The sequence below is a fragment of the Aspergillus novofumigatus genome, assembly GCF_002847465.1.
Source record: "Aspergillus novofumigatus IBT 16806 chromosome Unknown P174scaffold_7, whole genome shotgun sequence".
NCBI lineage: Eukaryota > Fungi > Ascomycota > Eurotiomycetes > Eurotiales > Aspergillaceae > Aspergillus > Aspergillus novofumigatus.
Window position 1 is genome coordinate 1457582 of NW_020194280.1, and position 22590 is coordinate 1480171.

General features: G+C 50.5%; 7 protein-coding genes across 7 annotated transcripts; 5 read left to right on the plus strand and 2 right to left on the minus strand.

Annotated features, from left to right (window-relative positions):
• Nucleotides 1-1702: 1702 nt before the first annotated feature.
• On the plus strand, nt 1703-6809 carry P174DRAFT_506588 (LEA domain protein; the record flags this gene model as incomplete). The annotated part of the gene is made up of 4 exons (XM_024831315.1): nt 1703-1786; nt 2522-4052; nt 4112-6033; nt 6093-6809. 4 exons carry the CDS (start codon nt 1703-1705, stop codon nt 6621-6623), a joined length of 4068 nt encoding a protein of 1355 aa, XP_024679602.1. The 3' UTR covers nt 6624-6809.
• A 78-nt stretch (nt 6810-6887) lies between these two features.
• On the minus strand, nt 6888-8966 carry P174DRAFT_444765 (sn-1,2-diacylglycerol cholinephosphotransferase). Its single transcript, XM_024828171.1, has 6 exons — nt 8736-8966; nt 8561-8664; nt 8368-8493; nt 8266-8309; nt 8134-8211; nt 6888-8084 (listed from the first exon to the last, which is right to left on the minus strand). Exons 1-6 carry the CDS (start codon nt 8761-8763, stop codon nt 7175-7177), a joined length of 1290 nt encoding a protein of 429 aa, XP_024679603.1. The 5' UTR covers nt 8764-8966; the 3' UTR covers nt 6888-7174.
• A 482-nt stretch (nt 8967-9448) lies between these two features.
• P174DRAFT_394895 (transcription initiation factor TFIID subunit TAF2) lies at nt 9449-13412 on the plus strand (the record flags this gene model as incomplete). Its single annotated transcript, XM_024823650.1, has 4 exons — nt 9449-11785; nt 11814-12182; nt 12236-13027; nt 13077-13412. 4 exons carry the CDS (start codon nt 9449-9451, stop codon nt 13410-13412), a joined length of 3834 nt encoding a protein of 1277 aa, XP_024679604.1.
• A 122-nt stretch (nt 13413-13534) lies between these two features.
• On the minus strand, nt 13535-14438 carry P174DRAFT_444766 (putative small nuclear ribonucleoprotein SmG). The gene is made up of 4 exons (XM_024828172.1): nt 14365-14438; nt 14225-14296; nt 14043-14117; nt 13535-13986 (listed from the first exon to the last, which is right to left on the minus strand). The coding sequence occupies exons 1-4, from the start codon at nt 14392-14394 to the stop codon at nt 13927-13929; spliced, it is 237 nt and encodes a 78-aa protein (XP_024679605.1). The 5' UTR covers nt 14395-14438; the 3' UTR covers nt 13535-13926.
• A 174-nt stretch (nt 14439-14612) lies between these two features.
• P174DRAFT_423866 (uncharacterized protein) lies at nt 14613-15913 on the plus strand (the record flags this gene model as incomplete). The annotated part of the gene is made up of 2 exons (XM_024825156.1): nt 14613-14691; nt 14760-15913. The coding sequence occupies 2 exons, from the start codon at nt 14613-14615 to the stop codon at nt 15911-15913; spliced, it is 1233 nt and encodes a 410-aa protein (XP_024679606.1).
• A 136-nt stretch (nt 15914-16049) lies between these two features.
• Nucleotides 16050-17936, plus strand: P174DRAFT_375985 (uncharacterized protein; the record flags this gene model as incomplete). The annotated part of the gene is made up of 5 exons (XM_024822657.1): nt 16050-16123; nt 16182-16360; nt 16414-16757; nt 16824-17105; nt 17166-17936. The coding sequence occupies 5 exons, from the start codon at nt 16050-16052 to the stop codon at nt 17934-17936; spliced, it is 1650 nt and encodes a 549-aa protein (XP_024679607.1).
• A 2943-nt stretch (nt 17937-20879) lies between these two features.
• On the plus strand, nt 20880-22473 carry P174DRAFT_463164 (uncharacterized protein; the record flags this gene model as incomplete). Its single annotated transcript, XM_024830225.1, has 2 exons — nt 20880-22358; nt 22399-22473. 2 exons carry the CDS (start codon nt 20880-20882, stop codon nt 22471-22473), a joined length of 1554 nt encoding a protein of 517 aa, XP_024679608.1.
• Nucleotides 22474-22590: the final 117 nt, after the last annotated feature.

Consider the following 22590-nt stretch of genomic DNA (forward strand, 5'->3'; position numbering starts at 1 on the left):
ACCGTCTCCTTATCGAGAACATACGGTGCTTATCGGAGACCGGGTCGCCTTAGCATCGGACATCTTCCTGGATCGCCGGTGTGCCGACAATATGTCCGGGGAAGGGGTGTTGAAAGAGCGAATGAGAAACTGCATATTAAGGGCTAGTGGAATAGCTCCATACCAAGAAGAGTATGGTAGCTGTCGATCGACGCTCTCTCCCTCTTGAGAAATGCACTGTGGAACCGAGGAAGAGTATCTTTGACACTGCTACTCCATACTCCGTCTCTCCGTAGACTGTCAGACAAGGTATCTTTGCGGGGTGATAATGCACTGATGGTCAGTTGTAACAGTAACATCGAGACTCATAGCAGTAGAAGAGCTCATCAAGCTCGAAGACCTGGTTCTGCAATCATCCATGTGAAAAGGTGCTAATTCATGTAAGAGGACGGTTTCGAGAAGCGAAGCACTAAAGGGGGACTTGACACGGGACAGTAATATCCATCTTGCTGGGGTCTGTCGCAAATAGGATGGAACTCGGACACGCTGGTCAAATTGCAAGAGTTCATCGCCATCACCGGAGGAATGGATGGAACAATTCTAGAAACCAAGCAATATTAATGAGAGGTATACATGTTACCTGACTAGTTCCAAGCAGGAAGACTTGTTGGTGCTCACTGTCCTCTATATTAGTGGCCTCAGACAGCAGTTCATAAATCTTACCTCCAACATAGTAATTCGGATTAGTAATTATGCTCATTTTATACTTCACAATACTCCACCAATCAGCGCCCGTGCCATCGGTGGCTGATTCAGGTTGTGATGACAGCCCTGGCCGCATTACGTCAAGGAGAGCTTCTGCAAGTACTTCTAGGTACACAACAACAACAACCACCACACCGCACAAATTGACCAGAGTCCATCTCCCAGGAAACTCCAATCTGGCAATGCTGTACTCTGTATACTCATGTTTCAGTAGACCACTGCAATATCACGACCTTCATCAGAGACACTGAAGAGAGTCCTAGGCCTAGCAAGCGACTGTGGGCCCCGAAGCATCATCGAGCCATCACATATGTATACAGAGGTATACTGCACGGATACCAGTACCAGTACCTCTCTACCCCTCGCACTTTTATTAGCACCTACACAACTACCGCCTCCCATCCATGGAACAGATCCTATTAATATTATATCCTAAGCCACTGACAGGTGAGTGGAGAAACACGCGGGCTGGCCATCTCCACCGCACGTCATCGGAACCGGCCCAATCGACCTGTCATGCCGCCGTGGCACACTAATTCAACGGCCAAAGCTGGATCGATCCAATCATTTACAATCCTCTGGAAAAAGGTGATATCAATGGGCTGGATGGGGTGCGCAGACGATCGATGTAAATTCTCCGATTGGAAATCTGGGAGCAGGACTAACGTAAGACTTTGTTGATGATCTCATCTTAGGTGCTGTTAGCGAGCCATTAGATTCGGAACAGGATTGTTGTCTTCTATACAGATACCTTCTACGTATACAGGATAGTAGAGAGAGAGAGATACTGTCTTTAAATGCAGTTGTCTGTCGTACAGCCGGAGTCTGTCTGTACTGTGATGTAATCTCACTATGGTGGATATCTCTCTACGCCATCTCCCATAATGTATACAATTAAAGACAGCTTCAAACACACAAAATAATAAACAATTCAACCCCCCTGCACCCTGACGCAACTATGACTCCTCATCAGTCTGTCAAAAAACCGAAAGCGAGGAAAAGAAAAACCCAGATCGAGTATCAACACTCGTCCTGCACCGTGGTATGTAGCTCCCGTGGAGACTCTCAGGCGGGTCCTTTTCGGCCGGATTTGTACACTTTATACAGTCATATTTAATTTATTGCAACCGGTTGCCTTCCTCTTCTCCCTCCTGATTCGATATCCAGTCTACCATACAAGCCTGTCCATCCCACGGATCGACCCTTGGGCTCAAGCCACCGTCCGGTCCCAATCGACTGTGGCTGCCTTTTGCGTTACCCTCATTACATATGTGCCCCCGGTGAATGTCTTGCTTGATAGGAAGGAAGCGAATGGCGGGACAAGAGGCCAATGGAAGCAACAACTTGATACTGGTAGCGTTGGCCTGACTTGGTGCATGATGATGTCGATAGTCCATGACGTAGGATGGTAATAGGAGCAAGTGATTGCTGCTTGTGTGCATTTAAATGAGTTGAGGGGGATGTTACCTTGAGATGGATAGATATCCGCACAGAAAGACCTATACTTGACTCTAATTGACGCTGTATAATTAAATCATACTTTGATCTACGCAAAAGCTCATCTGATATTCACGAGATAACTCAATTGCACTGTACTTTTACTTCTATTACAGTTAACAGTTTACGTTACGGTTGACTACGACTACGACTCATTGACTTACGAATTGACCTGCAAAGCCATACATCTACTTGACCTGATATTCCTTCAGCATTGGTCCCCAATTGACTTCGTTGAGACATAGCTTCAACTACCCCTTTTATACCTCCCAATCTTCAGAGCTTATCGATTCTCATTCAGACGCTTTCGAAATGTCCTCCCCAAGCGTTCGTGACCCCGTCCAGAGAAACCCTGGTACCCCCACAAGTCTCGCAAGGGTTCCGGTTCCAGCGCCGCGTCCTCAAGGCCGGAGATCGCCACCCCCAAGAACAAGAAGACCCCCGCAAGCTACAGACCAAAACGCCCAAGCCTGTCGAGGAAGACGTTGACGACGAGAAGCCTCCAACCCCATCTCCCCAGCCGAAGAAGAAGAAGTCCCAGCCGGAACCCGAGCCCGAGTCCGAGCAGCCTGAGGAATCGCCTGCTCCGGAAGACAACCAGGACGAGCCAGAGGAGCAAGAGGAAGAAGAGGAGGCACCCCCTGCCGAACCGAAGAAGAAGTCCAAGCCCGAGGCTGAGCAGAGGGGCATTTCGTCCCCCGTCCCGGATGATGTCCAGTCGCAGGCATCCGGCTCTGCAAGCCGCAGCGGCAAGGCCTCGGACTTGGCAGGCGCAGCAAAGGATCTTGGTGGTAAGGTGAAGGATACCGCGCAGGATGTCGGAGAGGAAGCCAAGAAGAATGTTCCGTCTACCCCCCTTGACCTGTCCGCCTTGAAGGGCCTTGAGGTTGGTGAAGGTGGTCAGGTCCTTGGCAAGGATGGAAACCCCCTGGGACGGGTCGTGGAAGGCGAGCCTGAGGATCTCGTTGGCCAGGAAGTGGGTGACGACGGGGAGATCCTTGATGAAGACGGTGATCTCATTGGCCGTGTCGAACTCTTGCCTGATGCAGCGCAAACTGTCACAGACAAGGCGAAGGAAGACCTTCCTTCCGACGAAGCGCAGAATGTTACTGACAAGGCGAACGAGAATCTGCCTTCTACCCACCTCGATCTATCCGTCCTAAAGGGCCTTGAGGTCTGTGAAGGTGGTCAGGTCCTCGGCAAGGATGGCAACCCTCTGGGACAGGTCGTGGAAGGTGAACCCGAAGATCTTGTCGGCCAGGAAGTGGGTGATGACGGAGAGATCCTTGACGAAGACGGTGATCTCATTGGTCGCGTGGAGCTTCTGCCTGACGCTGCGCAGAATCTCACCGACAAGGCGAAGGATGTTCCAGAACAGGCTGAGGATGCTGCCTCGCAAGCGAAGGACACCGCAGACGAGACTGCCGATCAAGCCAAGGATAAGGCCGAAGAGACTGTTGACCAGGCTGAGGACAAGGCGGAAGAAACGACTGAACAAGCCAAGAATGCCGTGACTGATCTCGCCGACCTTGATGGTCTTCCCGTCTCAGAAGAAGGACTCATCAAGAACAAGGACGGCCAGGCCATCGGCAAAGTCGCCGAGGGAGACCCGGAGGATCTTGTTGGCTATACCGTGAACGACAAGGGAGAGATCGTCGACGAAGAAGGCGACCTCATCGGCCGAGTGGAACCCTTGCCACAAGAAGACCAGGATGTTACTGACAAGGCTGGTGAGATGCCCGAGCAGGCCGACGACGCTGCGGAACAGGCCAAGGATAAGGCCGAAGAGACGACCGAAGAGGCCAAGGATGGTGTGACTGATCTCGCCGACCTTGATGGCCTTCCTGTGTCTGAAGGGGCGTCATCAAAGACAAGTCCGGCGAAGTCGTCGCAAAGATCGCCGAGGGCGACCCAGAGGATCTTGTCGGCTACACTCTGAACAAGGAAGGCGAGGTCCTGGATGAGGATGGCGATCCGGTCGGCCGCGCTGAAATTGTCTCCCAAAAAGCCAAGGACGCCACAGACGAGGTCGACGACACTGAGAAATTGGCCCCTGAAGACCAGAGCACCCAAGAGGACGTCGCAAAGCAAGCAGTTGAAAGCGTCCAGCAGCAAGACGTCGATGACACAGCAGAGAAGGCCGAGACCGCAGTTGATGACAACAAGGAAGAGACCGAGGAACAACTGCCACCACTCTCCTCACTTGAAGGCATGAAGTGTACCAAATCAGGCAAGATCGTCGACCCGAACACTGGCAAGCCAGTCGGTGAGCTCGTCGAAGGCGACGCAAAGAAGATCTCCCGCATGGGTGCTCAATTGGACGACAAGGGCCAGTTCTGGGACAACCGTGGTAACGTTATCGGCAAGGCCAAGACCCTTCCTGTTGAAGATTACGAGGGCGAGCCACCGTTCGCTGGCCTGGAAGGTCTTCACGTTGTTGAGGACGGATGGGTTGAAGACGAGAATGGCAAGCGAGTCGGCAAGATCGTTCAAGGAGATCCGAAGAAGCTGCTTGGACGTGCGGTCGACGAAGACGGCGATATTACCGACAAGAACGGCAATGTCATCGCACAGGCTGAATACTACGAATCCCCCGACGAGCCGGAGCCCGAGAAACCCGATCTTTCTCAGCTGAACGGCCTGAAGCCCAACAAGCTGGGATTTGTTATTGGTCCAAACGGCGTGCCCATTGCTCGTGTTGTAGAGGGGAATCCAAAGGAGCTGGCCGGCAAAGAGATTGATGACGGCCAGATCTGGGACGGCCGCAAACCCATTGGACGCGTGGAGCTCATCCCCGAAGAGGAGCGTGAAAAGAAGCCCGAAGGCGTGTTTGCCGGCCTTGACAACCTTATCGTCAATAAGGAAGGCTTCGTCGAAGATGATGAAGGCAACATTGTCGGCAAAGTGACCGAGGGCGACCCCAAGAAGCTCCGGGGCCGCGCCGTCGATGAAGACGGAGACATCGTCGACAAGTTCGGCAACGTCAAAGGGCACGCTGAGCCTTACGAGCCGGAAGAAGAGGAGGAAGAGAAGCCGGATCTGTCTGTTTTGGAGGGAAAGACGGTCAACAAGGCTGGCAACGTCGTCGACGCGCAGGGCAACATCTACGGACGTATCGTTTCCGGAGATGGTAAGCGCCTTGCTGGCAGAAAGGTGGACGGCCAGGGTCAAATCTGGGGCGACAATGGGAAAGTCATCGGCAGAGCAGAGCTCGTCCCGGGTGCGGAGCAGGAGAAGCCCGAGGGACAGTTCTACGGATTTGATAACGCGGAAGTTGGCAAAGACGGTGTTGTCGTGGCCGGCGGCCGTGTCATCGGCCGTGTCATCGAAGGCGATGCCAAACGACTTCTTGGTCGAAAGGTCGACGAAGACGGAGACATTCTCGACAAGAATGGCAACACCATCGGCAAGGCTGAACGCTGGGAGCCAGAAGAGAAGAAGCGTGATGTCAACCCCATGTCCGGCCGAAAGGTCAACAAAGAGGGCGAGGTCCGCGACGCTGACGGTAACCTCATTGGTAAATTGACGTCGGGCAATCTGCCAACCCTAGTCGGCAAGTCGATCGACGACAACGGCTATGTTGTCGATAACGACGGAAACAAGCTGGGCGAGTGTACCCTGCTCGAGAACCTGCCGGAGGAGAAGGGAGAGGAACCGGAACCAGGTCCCACCGAAGAGGAGTCGGAGGCCCAGAAGAAGGCGGAGCAAGACAGAGACCTGGCGAAGAAGATGGCTGGTATCATCGGACAGACTCTCGATCGTCTTCAGCCTACCTGCAAGAGAATCGCCGAGGTAAGTTGACAGTCGACCCGTATTTCATTCGAGATAATCTGCTAACTGGCATGTTACAGCTGCTGGAGAGAGCTGATCGCACACCACGCGACGAACTGGACGAAGAGAAGCTAGTCAAGGAAGTCCGACCCCTGATCGAAGAGGGCGGCCAGGTCCTCCAGGAATGCAACGGAGCCATCCGGGCTCTGGATCCTGATGGCTCGATTGCTTCCACTGCCAAGGCTCGCGCTGCATCCCACGAAGCAACTCCCGAGGAGTACGCACTCGCTGAGAAGATCAAGGAGCTGAGCGAGCTTGTGATGACCACGATCGAGAACGGCCGCAAGAGGATCGCAGACATGCCTCATGCAAAGAAGAAGATCAATCCTCTGTGGGCTCTGCTCAGCGAGCCTCTCTTCCAAATCATCGCCGCTGTTGGTCTGCTTCTTAGCGGTGTGTTGGGCCTGGTAGGTCGTCTGCTCGACACTCTTGGATTGGGTCCTCTCCTAAACGGTCTGCTGGGTGGACTGGGTCTCGATAAGCTCCTTGGTGGCTTGGGACTGTCTTCTTTAACGGATTCTTTAGGAATAACCGGAAGGAAGAAGGACTAAGGAAGATTGAATTGATGTGCTATTGATGAGCTGGAGGTTGAATTTGAGCACTTTACTGATTTTCTGCCATCGAAGTTGATCACGAGGCTTGCATCTCCTTTTCGGCTTCAACTGTTCTGCTTCTGCACAATGTATTTTAATTGCGCTTTTTTAATCTGGCTGTCATTCTGTGAGTATGAATGTACGATAATCAAGTGAATATGTCTATCTATATTACCATTATGCATCTATGTATAAACTCATGAGTGAAATGTATCCACACACTACCGGCTCCCATGCCTCATGATACAACAATTATGTGCGTCGCGTAGGCCATAACCAAACTCGTAAAGTCACTCGTCATGGAGCTGAGGATATATCCCCAGGCGGCGAAACAAAGTATAATTACAACAGAACGTAATGGAAATCCAACGCTCATGGACAAGCCCTTAGTGTCATAAGCAAGGGCTTGAATTCGCAGCCGATCAATGCGGAGTGCGCTGCTTGGCGCTCCATAGGATGAAGATAATAATATCGCTTGTCATCAACCAAATAATGACATGAAAGCGTGATCAGTGGTGTTTGAGCCCAGCCTTGAGAGGGTCCGTAGCATCGGGGACCTCCAAAGTGCTCTCACCGAAATTGCGATAAGCCTGTTCCCTGGCCGTCGAGCGATCCTTTTTGATGGTCAGGCAGTTAATACCCAAAAAAGTCGTAATCCGATTGATCACCAAGAACGCCCAATGCATGTAGGCGACGAAGGCAAACAACAGATAGGCCCTCAGGTACAGAAGCTCTACCCATGCACTCACTGCAGGAAGACCCAAGCGGGGCAGGTTCACAAGAATCGCACCGCCGATAAGCGGCGTGAGCTGGACAGTCCAGTACGGAAACGGTTGCCTGAGAAGATGAGCGAGAATGATCTTGGTGGTCATCCGTCCGAAGACAAACGAGATAGTCCAACAATACAGGACTAGTCGATTTTGAGCCAGCAGAGTCGAGTAGGGAGAGAAGAGCCAAGCAATGTTGCAAACGGTGAAGACAATCATTGGAACCCACTCCTTGAAGATGGTTGACACTGGCAGACCTTGCTTTTTGCGAGCTTCGATGACGTTGAAGACGCATCCCGGCAGATGGCCGACAAAGAACGATAGAAGCAGGAATGGGACCCAGACATCTTTAACCGAATAAGTCCCAAATATCTGGGGATAATTCAGGAATTCAACAATCGGCCGACTCCATATCTGAGGCCCATAGTATCCTGAAGCGATCATGATTCCGATTGCAACCAGCAAGCCTTCGGTAGGCCCATTGATGTAACCCAGGTAGAGGGTATGCGTGTGGTAAGTCTCCCAGGTCGAAAAGTACATCGCGAGACAGGGAACAAGAGCCGTGTAGGCTCCTAATTGGGAAGAGCCAAAGCCCATTGCTGCTGTCTCCAGCAGACTAGCCAGAGTGCAGTTAAGCGAGTCAATTCCATGGCTGGAGGTTGTTTAGTGACAATCCATGCGGCCTCGGAGTGATCACATACTCAAAAAGCTCACCCAGTCCACTGGACGTCCCGGTCCTCCGCGCTTGCTTACCATCGACGTTATCCAAGGTAGAATACCTAATCGATCAGACACTTTCCCGAACAGCCACACTGTGCGTCTCGTTAACTTACATCCACATGCCAAGAGCGAAACTATAGTACAGCCAGGATGGACCCTTGGACAGAGTGTCAGTGACCCATGGGTAGATTTCTTCGTGCTTGAGGGATGCGTACCGGTCCGACAAGATCTGGCATAAACACCTCTATGAGCATCACATTTCCTACTATGAAAAGGAAGCCCAATAACGTGACCATGTTCGGAGCAATCCATAGCGGGAGAACTTCGACAAATGCATTCCACTAGTGTGACAATCTTTCTGTCAGAGCGAGAGCGTACGGTATGTAGGAGGAGCAATGGGCGTAATACGTAATGCTTCAGAATGTAATTCGAGATGTAAGACTTATCCACACTCTGGTACTTGTAACTCTTCAGGGGCATCAAAATTTCATCGGTAAGCGTGTCTTGAGTCGCTGTGTGACGAGAAGAAAGAGTTGATTAGTTTACAGAATAGTTTATGTGATGAATAAATATCTGGACGGACCTTTGATCCTCCTGAAGATTGCGCTCATCTTGATCTCGGTTGTATGCTGTGGATTTGTCCCAAAGAAAACAATAACGTCGTCTCAATTTGTTGCGCCCAGTTTCATAGCGTCGTAGGTGAGGCGGTGGAACAATCCGAGACTGGCCAATTACTTCACAGGACCTCGCAGAGTTTGGAGAGTTTCAATTTAATGTGAAGTGTCTGATCCGAAAACTCGTCAAACCTCCAGAGGCAGATAAAGCAAAAAAGAACGAGGTTAGATTCCTCTGCGGAGGAATAATCGGATTCGGACTCTCGGAGGTAACAGCAGATTACGATCACGTGTTGCCGGTGGAAGCTCCGCATCTTTTGACGCGACATGACAAGGGAAGTGAGGTGAAGTAGATCAGCTCGAAGGAACACTTCTTGGCTGTTCCACCTTAACCCAGCCTTTCCTTCACTTCTTCATCTTCAAATATAGCTTGAGACCGAAAGACAAATTTACTACGAGTCTATTTCGATCACGTCTTCTATCTTGCCAACTTCGCTCCTGCTCACTTCGACATTTCCCCGCCGTTGACGAACCTTTATTCATTGACAATTTTCCTCACCTTATCTTTTGAACGTCTCATAAGGAAGTATTACGAGAGGAATGGTTGCTCATTGAGCTGGACATGACGGTGGATGGTCAGCGTGGCGCTCGCGGCGCAGTGCACGATTGAGTATCTTGCGCGATGCCAGGCGTCGTCGATACGCCCGGCGGGCCACTGTGGCCAGGATTGGGATTCACTGTCGCACACCAGAAAGTTGAACTGGAGATAGATTTTGCGACCAGAAGCCTCAAGGGAAAGACAGAAATCACGATCCATCCGCATCACAAGGACCTTCGAATCATTCGATTGAACTTCCGACAGGGCGAGCTGAAACGCTTAAATGTCAATGGAAAGGCGCCTACGATCAAATATGCGGATCCCTACGAATACCTCCAGCTCTACGGCCCTCATTATCACCAGCGTCTATCGACCAAGATCGAGGGTTTGCTCAAGACTACCCCCGAGCCGGACCTGCTTGTGACGATCCCGAAAAGTGTTCGGATTGAGGAGCTCGATCCTTTCTCGCAGGAGGCTCAGGATCAAATGACTTTGCGTGCTAGTGGTGCCGGAGAAGACACGGATGGGCCCTTGAGTTCTAAACTGGCAGAAACTTCGTTACCTCGGTTTTCGGCGCTCACGGTCTACATCGAGTTTACGATTGAGAATATTCGGGATGGGCTACAATTCGTCGGTTTGGACAGCGGCGACAGGCGCTATCCGCATGCTTACACAACAAACTCGCTCGGTTACGGCGCTGCAAGTCCTCTGTTCCCTTGTGTTGACGACCCTTTGTCTCGTTGTACCTGGGAAATCTCCGTCAAATGTCCGTGCTCTTTAGGCGATATCTTCGACCGCAAAACTCGGGATCCGTCTGGCGCTCATCGTTCAAAGCAGACACCTGGGGGTAGTCGATTCATCTCTCCGGACGACGAGACTCTTGACTTGTCAGTGGTTTGCTCTGGGGATATGACAGATGAGATCGTCGATCCCCGGGATCCTAGCAAGAAAACGGTTTCCTTCGCATGTATCTCGCCTCTTTCTGCCAAGCAAATTGGCTTCGCCGTCGGCCCCTTTGAATATATAAACCTCTCCGACTTCCGTGAGAGCGATCAAGATGAGCAGCTTGGCCAGAACGCTATTCCTTTGCACGCGTTCTGTCTCCCAGGAAGGGGGGATGAAGTCAGAAACACATGTTTCCCCATGGCGAAAGCTATTGACTTTCTTTCGCTGACTTATGGCTCGTATCCCTTCGCAAGTTACAAAATGTGCTTTGTGGACGACACTCCCGAAAACACGCTGCCAACGGCGTGCTTGTCAATATGCAGCAACCATCTCCTCTTTCCTGAGGATATCATCGATCCAATGTATGACTCAACACGAGCTCTTGTCCATGCCTTATCATGCCAGTGGATCGGTGTCAATATCGTTCCCAAGGAACCCACAGACACATGGGTCACGGTTGGTGTCGCCTGGTATATTACCGATACGTTCTTGAGGAAGCTTTGCGGTAATAACGAATACCGTTTTCGACTGAAACAAATGTCCGATCGAGTGTGCGATTTGGATTATGAACGTCCCTCGATCTATGATATGGGAAATATCTTGAACCTCGATCCTTCTGAAATTGAGTTCATCGCGCTCAAAGCGCCGCTCGTCCTTTTCATTCTGGATCGACGTCTCACAAAAGCAAGTGGGAAAGCCACAATGTCTCGAATTATTTCACGCATGTTCCTGAATGCCCGAATGGGGGATATACCCAATGGAGCGATCACCTCTTCCCAATTCCAGAAGATATGCGAACGACTTGGCCATGCGAAGTTGGATACCTTCTTCCAACAATGGGTCTACGGTGCTGGATGTCCTCGATTTCAAGCCACGCAAAGATTCAATAAAAAGAAACTGGTGGTGGAGATGATGATCAAGCAAGTTCAAGCTGATCAACCAAGTACGCGTGATCTCGACAAAAACACATTTATGCGCGATGTCAAAGAGGAAATTCGAGGAGTCTATGCCGGAAACATTCAACCAGTGTTCTCGGGCTCTATGACGATAAGGATTCATGAAGCTGACGGTACTCCTTATGAGCACATCGTTGAGATCAAAGAAGGTGTCACCAAGTTCGACATCCCTTACAATACCAAGTACAAGAGGCTCAAGCGGAACAAAAGGCAAAAAGAGCGTGCAGCCGCGGTATCCGGAGGGGACCCAAATGCGGAAACACAAGAGGATGTGTTACTGTATTGCCTTGGTGACGTGCTCCAGACTGAAGAGGAAATGCAGGAGTGGAGACTCGCAGACTGGAGTAAAGAGGACGAGGATCGAATGGGTCAGGAGTCATACGAGTGGATCCGCATGGACGCGGACTTCGAATGGATATGCAAGCTGTCGCTTGTGATGCCGGGCTATATGTACCTCTCGCAACTTCAACAAGATCGCGATGTCGTCGCGCAATTGGAGGTGAGCGCAATGACTTGCCCTGTTTCTTTTCTTATACTGACAGTGGTAGTCTCTGCAATACATGGCAGCTCAGCGAGAGCACCCCCTTATCTCAACCATCTTTGTTCGGACATTGATGGATCGGAGATACTTTTATGGTATCCGTGAAGCCGCAGCGAGAGCTTTAGTAAAACATGCAAAGGAAGAAATCAACTGGTTAGGGCTCTTTCACCTTGAAAGGGCTTTCCAAGAGCTGTTCTGCCTTCCTGGATCACCCATGACTCGCTCGAATGATTTCTCCGACCGGGCGGCATACGTGCTTCAGCTTGCGATTCCAGAAGCTATATCTAAGGTGCGCGATAATGACGGGAAGACACCGTTGAGAGTCAAGCGCTTCTTATATGATAAGCTGAAATTCAATGACAACTCTAACAACGAGGTGGGCAAGCCGTTCTACAAGACGCATACGATCTCCGCTTACACTTTGAATAGTATTCCGATAACTTCTACGTCGCCACTTTGATGCAGTCGCTATGCCATGCCATGCTTGGCAAAGTTGAATCCCGCGATGTCGACATCGATGATTTCGACATGGAACGCATGCTTGAGACCCAAGCTGAAGAGCAGTTGGAAAAGGACGCTATTGCGGAATTTGATCGGTACAGGAGAATGGACGAATGGTCAAGTTCGTTTCAAAACGTCTACTCTCGTGCAGCACTGCGCTGTCAAATGCAACTCATGCGTGCCAAGATATTGGACGTGGATATAATGCAATTTCTACCATACACCCGGGCCGGAACATACGATCTTCTGCGCGCAGATGCCTTTGAATGTCTTGTCGAACTCGATATATTCAAAAGTCCTGAGCTTGTGAAATGGTTCATGTTCACCATGTCGAGCGACTCTTCCCTTTGGTTCAGGCGACGGCTTCATGATCTGTTCGGCAAGGCCTTGGCGCCAGTTGCCTTTGGTCGCGAACCGGAAAATGAGCCTTCCACTAATGCCGACAGCTTGATAATCGAGCAAGAATCTTCAACCAAGGTTCGTCAGGCGGATCTCGCCAGGAAGCAAACCGTCACTGGAGCCATTGAGGCGCTCAAAATGGAAATATCTGGAGATCAGAATTTCAAAGAATGTCTCTGGGCTGCATGCAACTCTCTCGGCATTGGAATTCTCGAACTTTCCGTATTCGCTGATCTGTGCAAAGCTCTGTATGACTCGGTCACGTCGGTGATGGTAAAGTTGAAGTACCCGCGATATTGGCAAGTCAAGCATCTTGGCAAGGTAATCCCGTTCCGATCTTGGATTTTGTTCTTGATACTAATAGCTTCAGGGCCGCATGCATTTCTCGCGGTCCAGCCGAATCCGAACTACCCTCGCACCCTCAAAAGATCCCTCCACAAGTGGGAAGCGCAAACGCGAAGAGAACGGGATGCCTCCACCTGGGCCCCGTATCACATTCAAGCAATCGAAGCTGGGTTCAAGCACCCCCTCAGCAACTCCTCATCCAACCCCGCAACCCATTCCGAAGTTGCATATTCCAAACCTCTCCGCTTCACCGGCACCTCAGCCACCGAAGACGCCGGCTGCTCCGTCGACGCCGTCGACACCAAGTGGTGGCGGCGGCGGGCTCAAGCTGAAACTCAAATTCGGCCAGAAGCCGAAATAAGTTGCTTACCCGCCGTGGCATTCTACGAAACTTCTTCACCTTTGTACTTTATTACATCGCATTTACTCAAAAACTGGAGGGGAATGGTTGAACAAGCGTCACGGCGCATGGCTGGAAGATCTGTTTCAAACGATTTATACATGTTGACTTTTATTGTCTTCTACAACGGAGCTCCATGCTCACTTGCATTGGGGTTCATTCGGGTTCTTGGTGTGATGCGATTTCCTCGGCCTTATTCTCAGTGCCTCATGAATGACGATATCTTGACAAAAGTCAGGTCTGTAGTCCCAGCGCGACTTCTCTGTAGAATTCATCCGGTAAGAACCAAGCCCAGTCGGGCAGAGATCAGGTGTTCTATTTTCCCGTAGAGCGAACATGTAAAGAATCCAAAATGCTTTCGATCGTTTCGTATGAGCAACCAACCCATGAACTCCTAATTGCATTAAATCAATCCCACAATGACGATGTAAATTCAATCCGTGCGCATCATCCGGCCCTCAAGAAGGCGCAGTTTCTATTTCTCGGATATCCGTTCAAGAGCCTCAAGCATAACCACCGAGTTGCCGCGAATGACCTGGCCACGCCATATTAGTCTTCGCTCGTTAACAGCCTCCAAGTTGCGCGACATACCACCATGCCGATAGCGACTTTCTCTCCTCCCTGCTTCTCCTCGAAAGCCTCGTCGAGGACGATGTTCATGAATACCTGCAATGGAAACACCTTGTTAGTCCTAGAAACACCCATCATAATCCATATTTCCCGTCGCAAAAGTGATCTCTTCAGCAAGCCAACTTGGGTAAGTCCTAACGTACATCGTAGCCTCGCAGGATGCCAATGACTTTGCGGTTGCCGTTCAATTGGCAGAACACCCGCTTTTCCATATACTAGCGAACCATGAATGTCAGCTCCGGAAATTGTCAAGCTAGAATAACGGACGCAGAGCAAGGCATACCTTCTTCAATTCGGGCTGAGCTTGAGGCATCTTGGCTAGCTCGTTCTGAATAACTGTCCTGATGTGGTGTCTCAATTTCTGGCGCGTTGCGGACTTTTGAGCTGGCAGCGGGATGAGCTCTCGGAGAAATAATGTTCCCGCATGCTCCAAAAAGATGCCCCAGTTCCAGTGACGCAAAGGCCAGAATCGCCAACTCTTCTTCCATTATCTTACTTCTTTTGATTGGAAAGTTTCTAGGCCTATTTAGCATGAGCTCCGCGTTCACAAATCGGAGAAAGCCTCGCAAGGTCGGCGGGGATGATGAGGAAAACGACAGCGGCGAACAAGGTCTGTATCTACTCACCTGCGCAGATGGCTTTCGATCTAGGACTGAGGCATCGACTGACATATACCAGATAATGGGCCTGTAGTGAAGAGGCCAAATGTCCTGAATTCAAAACAAAAGTCGAAACTTCGGTTATCCTTCGGACCTAGCGAGACGTCCATGACAGATGATGGCGGGCAGGAAAGCGAAGTCGTCCTGCCGAAACGGCATGGACTAGGCAGGCGAGCTTTGGAAAAGAGTGCGCTTCAAAGGGCAGGAAAACCACCTGGACTAGGAGATCAGCTTCCGATCAGAGTACCAGAACCAGAGCGGCCCAGCTACAGCGACGATTATCTAAAAGAGCTCCGGGATTCCACACCGTCGACGCCTAAGACAGCTACGGATGACGAGAAAGATAAGACGATCGATGTCGCTGCGAAGTTTGGTGAGGTGATGAAAGTATCTGCGCCTTCGGCCATCCCGAGCGAAGCGGAGATCAGGGAAAAGAAAGCGCGCAGAGCCCGCTTAGCCAAGGAACAGGCCTACGGCACTGAAGAGCAGGATTTCATCTCTCTGGAGGACAACATGAGCGACGAGGAATGGGGTGTGACAAAGACTGAAAAAGAGGACATGCGCGATACCAGGCTCATCCGCGACGACGAAGATTTTGCTGAGGGATTTGACGAATATGTGGAGGACGGTCGAATCTCATTGGGAAAGAAGGCCGAGCGCGAGCAAAAAGTGAAGCAGCGTGAACAGATGCGTGAACTCATTGAGGATGCTGAAGCCATTTCTGATGAGGATGATTCGGACCTAGAAGAGAAGGCGGCCTACGAAGCCGCACAGAGAAGGGCTGCAATCGGCAACGGCGGCAGAGACCATATTGACAGACCGAGAACTCCGCCTAAAATAACTTCGCTACCTCGACTTTCGACAAGTCTAGATCGATTGCGCACGATGTTGGCCGTCTTGGAAAAGTCAAGGACGCAGATGATCAACCGAATGGAAGACCTGAGGAAGGAGAAGGCTGATATAGCTGTTCGAGAGGTTGAAATCCAAGCTCTCATTAAAGAAGCGGGTGATAACTATGAGAGACTGAAACAAGAGGCCGGCCTCACACCTGGTTCCGATGAGGATCTGTCAGTTGCTACCGATATCAAGAACGCTCGCGGACTCGAAAGCTTTGGCGCTTCTGTAGCTGGCTCGGCAGGCGACTCTGGGAGCCAGTCGCCGTCATCAACCTGACGTTCTTTCCTACTGACGCGTTACCATTTCGCTCTTTCCGGCCAACAGCTCGTTGAAGCTGGTGTATAGTATTTTCTCAGATCAGATCTGCTCAGACTTATGATACCCATGAATTTTCAGTCCACATTTTCCTATAATGTCCCGGCCGCCATTTTTCTCCCTTTTTCGTCAACCGCTGCGTAAGCCCGAGCCTATCAAGCAAGACGTGCTGTGAGTGAACTCGCGAAACGTGCTATCTACATGGAGTTATACTTATATCAAACTGAAGACAGCACAGAGGCTTAAGTCTTATTGCAACGCCTATCGACGAAAAGGATGGCGAGTCTCCGCATTTTTGCCGCAATTCGGATGCCACCCCCATAGAACTCTTCTTCGATTTGTTTTTCGTTGCAAACTTGTCTTCATTTACCGCGACACACGAGATCAACAATGTCGAAGGTATGTTGGGTTTAGATTATGGCTGGTCGGGTGTATCTAACACTAAAATCCAGCTCTTGGAGCATATATAGGCTTCCTAGGGGTCATCTGGTTCACATGGCTCCAGATTACATTATTTGATATACGATTCGCTCGAGACTCGGTTTTTGAACGAATTTGCAAGGCTGCTCAGCTGGCTGCCATGGTAGGCTTCGCGTCTGCGGGAACACGATTCACGACTCAGATCCGCAGCGAGAACGTTTGGGCCTTTCAGTCGTTGAGTCTTCTGCTTGGTGGAAGTCGAGTACTGCTTGCCGTGCAATACACGGTCAATATATGCTTGATTCATGAACGGATGAGACCCGCTGCAAAAGGGTTGTCCATCATAGTTGCAGCCCTACTCGCTTCGAGTTTGGTCTATTTCGGGGTACGCATTACCTTCAATGAGGAACATTTTATGACAACCACGTTCTTAATCTGACTTGGGTGACAGATGTATTTTGCCTTTCAAGAAGATCATGGATTTCACTCGTACATTTGGACCGTTTGGTTTATCTTGTTCGGGTTTGAAATGTGGACGGTGATGGGGGTATCTTACATCACTCCAGATATCGGCTTTGAAGACACTCATTTGGCCGTCAGAATGCGCCTCCTTACATTGATCATCATTGGTGAAGGCGTCATCGCAGTGACTAGGATCGCCAATAAGACAGTACGACCCGGTGGCTGGACCAAGTGGTCGTTTGTCCACATATTCGGCGTGACCACAAGTGTGGTAAGGGGACATTAGCGATCTGATTCTGCTTTCGTCGACTGACCTTCGGCTGCGGTTTAGTACTTCCTGTGGCAAGCCTATTTCGATGTCTCCCCAAGAGGCGTACTTGGCAAAATTTCTCAGCAAGCATGGGCTCAGCTGCATTTTCCGTTTCACGTGGCCCTCATCCTACTTCTTGAAGGATCGCAAATCCTTGCTCTCACCTTGGATGTCACATTAAAATTGACGTATTTGACCGAAACAATCCTGTTCGCATGCGAAGAGCCGCGGCCTGAGGCGGAGGTTGCCATCAGGCTACTGCGAAGTACTATTGATGATATGGAAATCGACTATGGTCGGGGAGCGATGAAGGAGAAAGCTATTATCTCGGACATATTGGAAGAGCTACCAACCCTTCCGCTGTGCCCAACCAATGTGACGAGTAATGTCCATTTGCTGATCCATGACCGCATCGACGATTTGGTGGGAAACGTAACAGCAGCTTTATTCTCCAGCATGGGAATTACGCCGTCAGAGGGCCGAGACATCAGCCAACTGAACAATAGTCAGTTGCTCATGATGTATGTGGAAGTCCTGGGGTTTGTCTATGTGTACTTTTTCGTTGTGGCGTCAATCGCAATGTTTCTTTTTGCGGCTTTTACGCTGTTGGCACATCGCTACCAGCGCAAGCTCTACGTCGGGATTGGCGTTGCTGTTCGCCTGGTACTTGCAGTATTAGTGCTCGGCATGGTTTCCTTCGTCCAACATTTTGCGTTGGCGTACTCCTTCATGACGTCCCCGGCCATATTATACGCATTTACGGTCATACTGCTAACAGGTGAGTCCTCGTGACCGGTTCTGTACCGTAGAGATCTGATGTCCTGTTTCAAATGCAGTTTTGTTGGTTGACCGACTTTTGGACCACTTTGAGGAACGCAGCCAGGCAAAAGACCGGTCTAAGCGGGAAAGCGATGCTCAACTCATGTCATCGGGCCCAAGAGTTGTTGTGGAATCATCCTCATATCGGGTCGCTATCAGCCAAGAGCGTTTGACATGAAATGGCGCGGTGGGGAACCGGAACAGGCAAAGCAGAACCCTATCGTCGACAGAAAGTTCCGGTCCGTGCCTATGACAAGTATCCGTACTTTTCGCCTCTACATTCGGGCAGATCATGGTTGGTCTGCTCCTTTCCGGCATCATCAAGGGGTTTAGCAGGCTTGAAATAGATAAGCTGAGGTCTGAGCTCAGGATATGTATGTATCAATTTGAGGCGGAGGGTATCGGAAAGATTCATATCGGATGGATATCAGACCACGCTACGGGAATTAACTCAAATCAATGCAGTCATGCCAATCAAATGGGTCAACCGGAATGTGCTGATCAGCAGAATATTGAAAGTATGATTTGCAATTGTCTGGATCCGAAAATCTTTTGGAGAAGATTCCAACGGCTGCCTTCTACCCGGCCGAAGCAAAACAACGGCGATGACAAACCGGATGGACGGCAGCGGGAACGCACATCAAAGACGGGTTGTACCAAAGTCAGAATCCGGCATTGTACTTGTTTATCCGCAGAGGCGAAGGACGATTTTCAGACCTTCGTTGATGGAGAACTTTGGTCCTTGAGTTCAGGGAATCTGATGGTTCAATATTCCCTTGTGTGGCCTTATAGACCATACCGCGGCCTCAGCGGGTGCCTCAAGCTCGGCTCTCGTATAACGTGATCGTCACGTTACCACATCGTTGGGACTGATGGAGCGAGTTCATGAGATCATCATCAAGGGCGGTATACTGTGTGGGTTCAGGGATGCTGCATTAATGCGATGATCACCTATATCCTTGTAGTGGGGATGGCAGAGAATAGGTCTGGCTACAATAATGGGATAATTCGTTCAAGGTCAAACATGATTGCCAGGATGGATGTATCGATTTGAGTATGGTCGGGTTGGAACCTTAGCAAGACTCAGGCAATCGTCCATTTCACTCTAGGCGGGTTGTTTGCGGCAAGGATAATTATAGAAAACGTGACTTAGCTTAGACTAGGGCATGAAGCTTAGATCTTTTGTCAATCCTGAATGGGTTCGCCTGTCGAATTAGAATTAAGGATGCGGGATCAACCCTGAATTTGCGTTCTTTTAGCTTTATCTAACCTAAAGTAAGAACCGGGAGGACACTTTGTATCCATTGGTCCAGATATGTCTGTGACTGTGATGGTGAAGGGTCCTACAGCTGCATATGCAGTCGCAATTGTCGTTGAACAACCATAATCCATCCACGCTTTCATGTATCTATGGTATTCCGCTCATTATCAGTTCTGATGACGCGAAGGGGCCGTTCCAGTGCAAGAGAGAGAAAAAAAGCACAGAAATTGTACTTTGTATCAGCGCGCATTCTCCCATCAACTCCGATCAAACGTCCCGTTCAATAGTCAGGTAAGGATCTCCAAAAGCTTGAAAATCCTCCGACTCTTATTTCTTATTTCCCCTCGATACATTTCTCCAACCCGTCTAGGCAAAAGAACGGAAAGTAAAAAGAGAAAATAAAAGGAAAAAAAAAAGGTTCAACTGCAGCCGTCCTACAGCCGCCCAAGAACTAAGATCTCCGCGGAAGTGCGAAGGAAAAAAGTCCTGCATGTGGCTATCCGGGCCAGCATGTCTACACTGTACGCCAGTCAGGTTGGATCCGTCGGTGCGTGTCTGTCTTCGCTCGTTTCTGATTCGTGCATTGTACTGGGCTTTACCAAGGGTATTTTTCCTAATTGCTCTGGGGGATTTGCCCGGATGTCCGGTACTTCGTTCGGTGTGGTCTGGAAAGGGTCCTTCAAACTGTTTGGACTACTGGTTTGGGAGACCTGCGGGGAAGGCCCTGAGACTGGTCAATTGATCATCGGGGATGGCAGTATCTGGTAGAGGCCAGGAGAAGCAGGTCTGCAGAGGTCGTGTATGGGAGGCGATATCTCTCCTGGTATAATCCATGTTCTATTGAGACAAGAGTCGATAGTTCTCCAGCCCATTGTCTAGTTTTGGGGGAAGAGGCAAATAGGCAATGACATTTGGCTTGGCCATTACTCGTGTGAAGATTCGGGATTTCCATGATGGAAGACGGTGATGCTTCCAGGGGATCCAAGGTCTGAGATCTTATTAAAGGCCGGTCTCACTTGGTCGTTCGATGTCAAGAGCAGCTCATAGGGGTGTCTGTCTTTGGTTGCCAACCAGTCTGAAACTGTCTCTTTGTTGTCCTGTCCATTTATTCCTCTCGTTTAGAGCTCGAACAATCCATTCGCTTTTGACTCAGATAAGCCGTTACATCACACACAGGGTGTTGAAACAGTCCCACTCTGATCTTGGAAACCCCCGACATGTTCGAATCGTAACGACTTCTGCGGAAGACAAGGACACCTGAGACATCATACCGTCTGTTCGAACTTGTGCTTCTCTTCCATGAACAATTGACTCTGTTCCTGTCGCTCTCAGATGTCGCAGTGAAAGTCATCGTCATATCGGCATATTTCCCTTCAACAGCATCCGCTGCATTCTTTCTGTATCTCACCTTCCTTCTCCTTCCTTTTTCAGTCCTCAGAGCAGGGCGCCACTAACAGCTAAGACATTGCACCCTAAAAAAAGCGGACGCACATACAGCGCGTCTGGCGGCCAGTCAGAGATCGTCGGTACGTCAATCATGCCCCATGGCAGGTGAAACCTCTCCATATGGATCTTGACATGCTCAGTGTGCACATGTGTCCTGCAGGTGTCCCGTCAACCCCAGCAACGTGCATAGTCCGTCATTGAAACTTCCCATGCACGCGCTTCACCCGCCATCTATACCGGCCGTAGAGGACAGGAGCGGTGAACTAGGCGACAGGAAGGGTAATATGGCCTCTCTTAAAGCGATGCTCCGCGTGTTCGTCGGTCCGGATCACTCCAAATCATGTTTAATCTTCGAGAAGAACTCCGATTCTACTGATCCTGGTCCTGCCAGTTACCTCTTCGAGAACCGTGGCCATCCCCTGCAGGCAAAGCCCTGCGATCAGCAGTCTGAGCTGTGCTCTGAAAAGGTCTTCAACTGTGATCAGCCCTGGACAAACCACTGCACTGGGGTCACTGAAGGACAGCCCGGAGCTATAGTTGACGCCTCAAACAGATTGCCAACGGCTGATGAACAAACGATGAAACCAGACGTTTGCTCCTGGTCAGATGTCCTGACTTCTTTTGAACCGGAGCATGGACTCTCTCCTGACTACTATACTTGTCTCGCCAATATCCAAACTCTTCATCGACCTAGACAGTCTGATGGAGGGCCCACTGGTCCTGAAAATCGTGAACGGCATGACGAACTGAAGATCGATGTTCCCGTACAAGACAGTGCTTTCTGTGATGAAGAGGCCAAGTCCGACAACTATCCTTGCGGCCTGGTTCACCCCATTCCTAGGTCGAGTCTGTACATGGCTGCGGATCCCTTCGGTTCGTTCTCAGAGACCAACGCCACATCAGATACAATATCAGCTTGTGCCTCGCAAGAGAGTCTACCGGACTCGTTTAGACGCGGTTTCCGCAAGGCGCACTGTCCGTATAGTCACACTGGGAGCGCTATGATATTCCAGAACCATGTCTCGCCGGGAAGCTCTGTGGCCACAACCGACGATCTTTGTACTCCTATCGCCGGCACATGCAGTGCCACCACGCCTCTCCACTGGTCCAGTAGCGGACAAATGCTGCCATGGGAGATGCAGAGTCCGGAATTTGAGCTCCAGAACAACTGCTTTTCTCAACTGCCTCATCACGGTGGTCGGCTTGAAGAGATTCCTCGTAACGCCACACTGGACGCCTGTCACGGTCTACCTTCTGTAGGCCGCAGCCAGCACTACCCTCAGCAACCACCGTTTGTGCTTCAACCCTTCACACCTCATGAATACAACTCAACAAGCGCCAATGACCGGAGTGCAGTCGACGACGAGGGACACTGTCAGTTGACATTTGCCAATGACGACCTCACGTACCCTCAGCATCGCTACGAAATCATCCAATCTGCGCATGCCACAATCGCCAGCAACGGAGCCCTGAGCCGACAAGGACGAACAAGCAGCAGGTCAATCTCATGCCACAACGAGGCCCGAAATGCATTCTTGATAGAGTGCAAACGTCGCGGATTATCATACAAGGATATCAAGAGGCTCGGGGGATTCGAGGAAGCCGAATCAACCCTCCGTGGCAGATTCCGGACCCTCACAAAGTCCAAGGAGCAGAGGGTGAGGAAACCCCAGTGGAAAGACAAAGATGTGAGTAACCAGGATTCCAAGGGTCGTCTTTCGTCCTCAGCTAATTCCCAAGACAGATCAAACTGCTCTGCGAAGCAGTCAACGCCTGTTCAGGGTCCGGAAAGCAAGCCTCTAATGCATTTGCGCCGTCTTGTCGACCGAGAGGTGTAGGCTTGCCCCCCAGAGTGTCTTGGAAGAAGGTCGCTCAGTATATATGGACTCATGGAGGCTCGTACCATTTCGGGAATGCGAC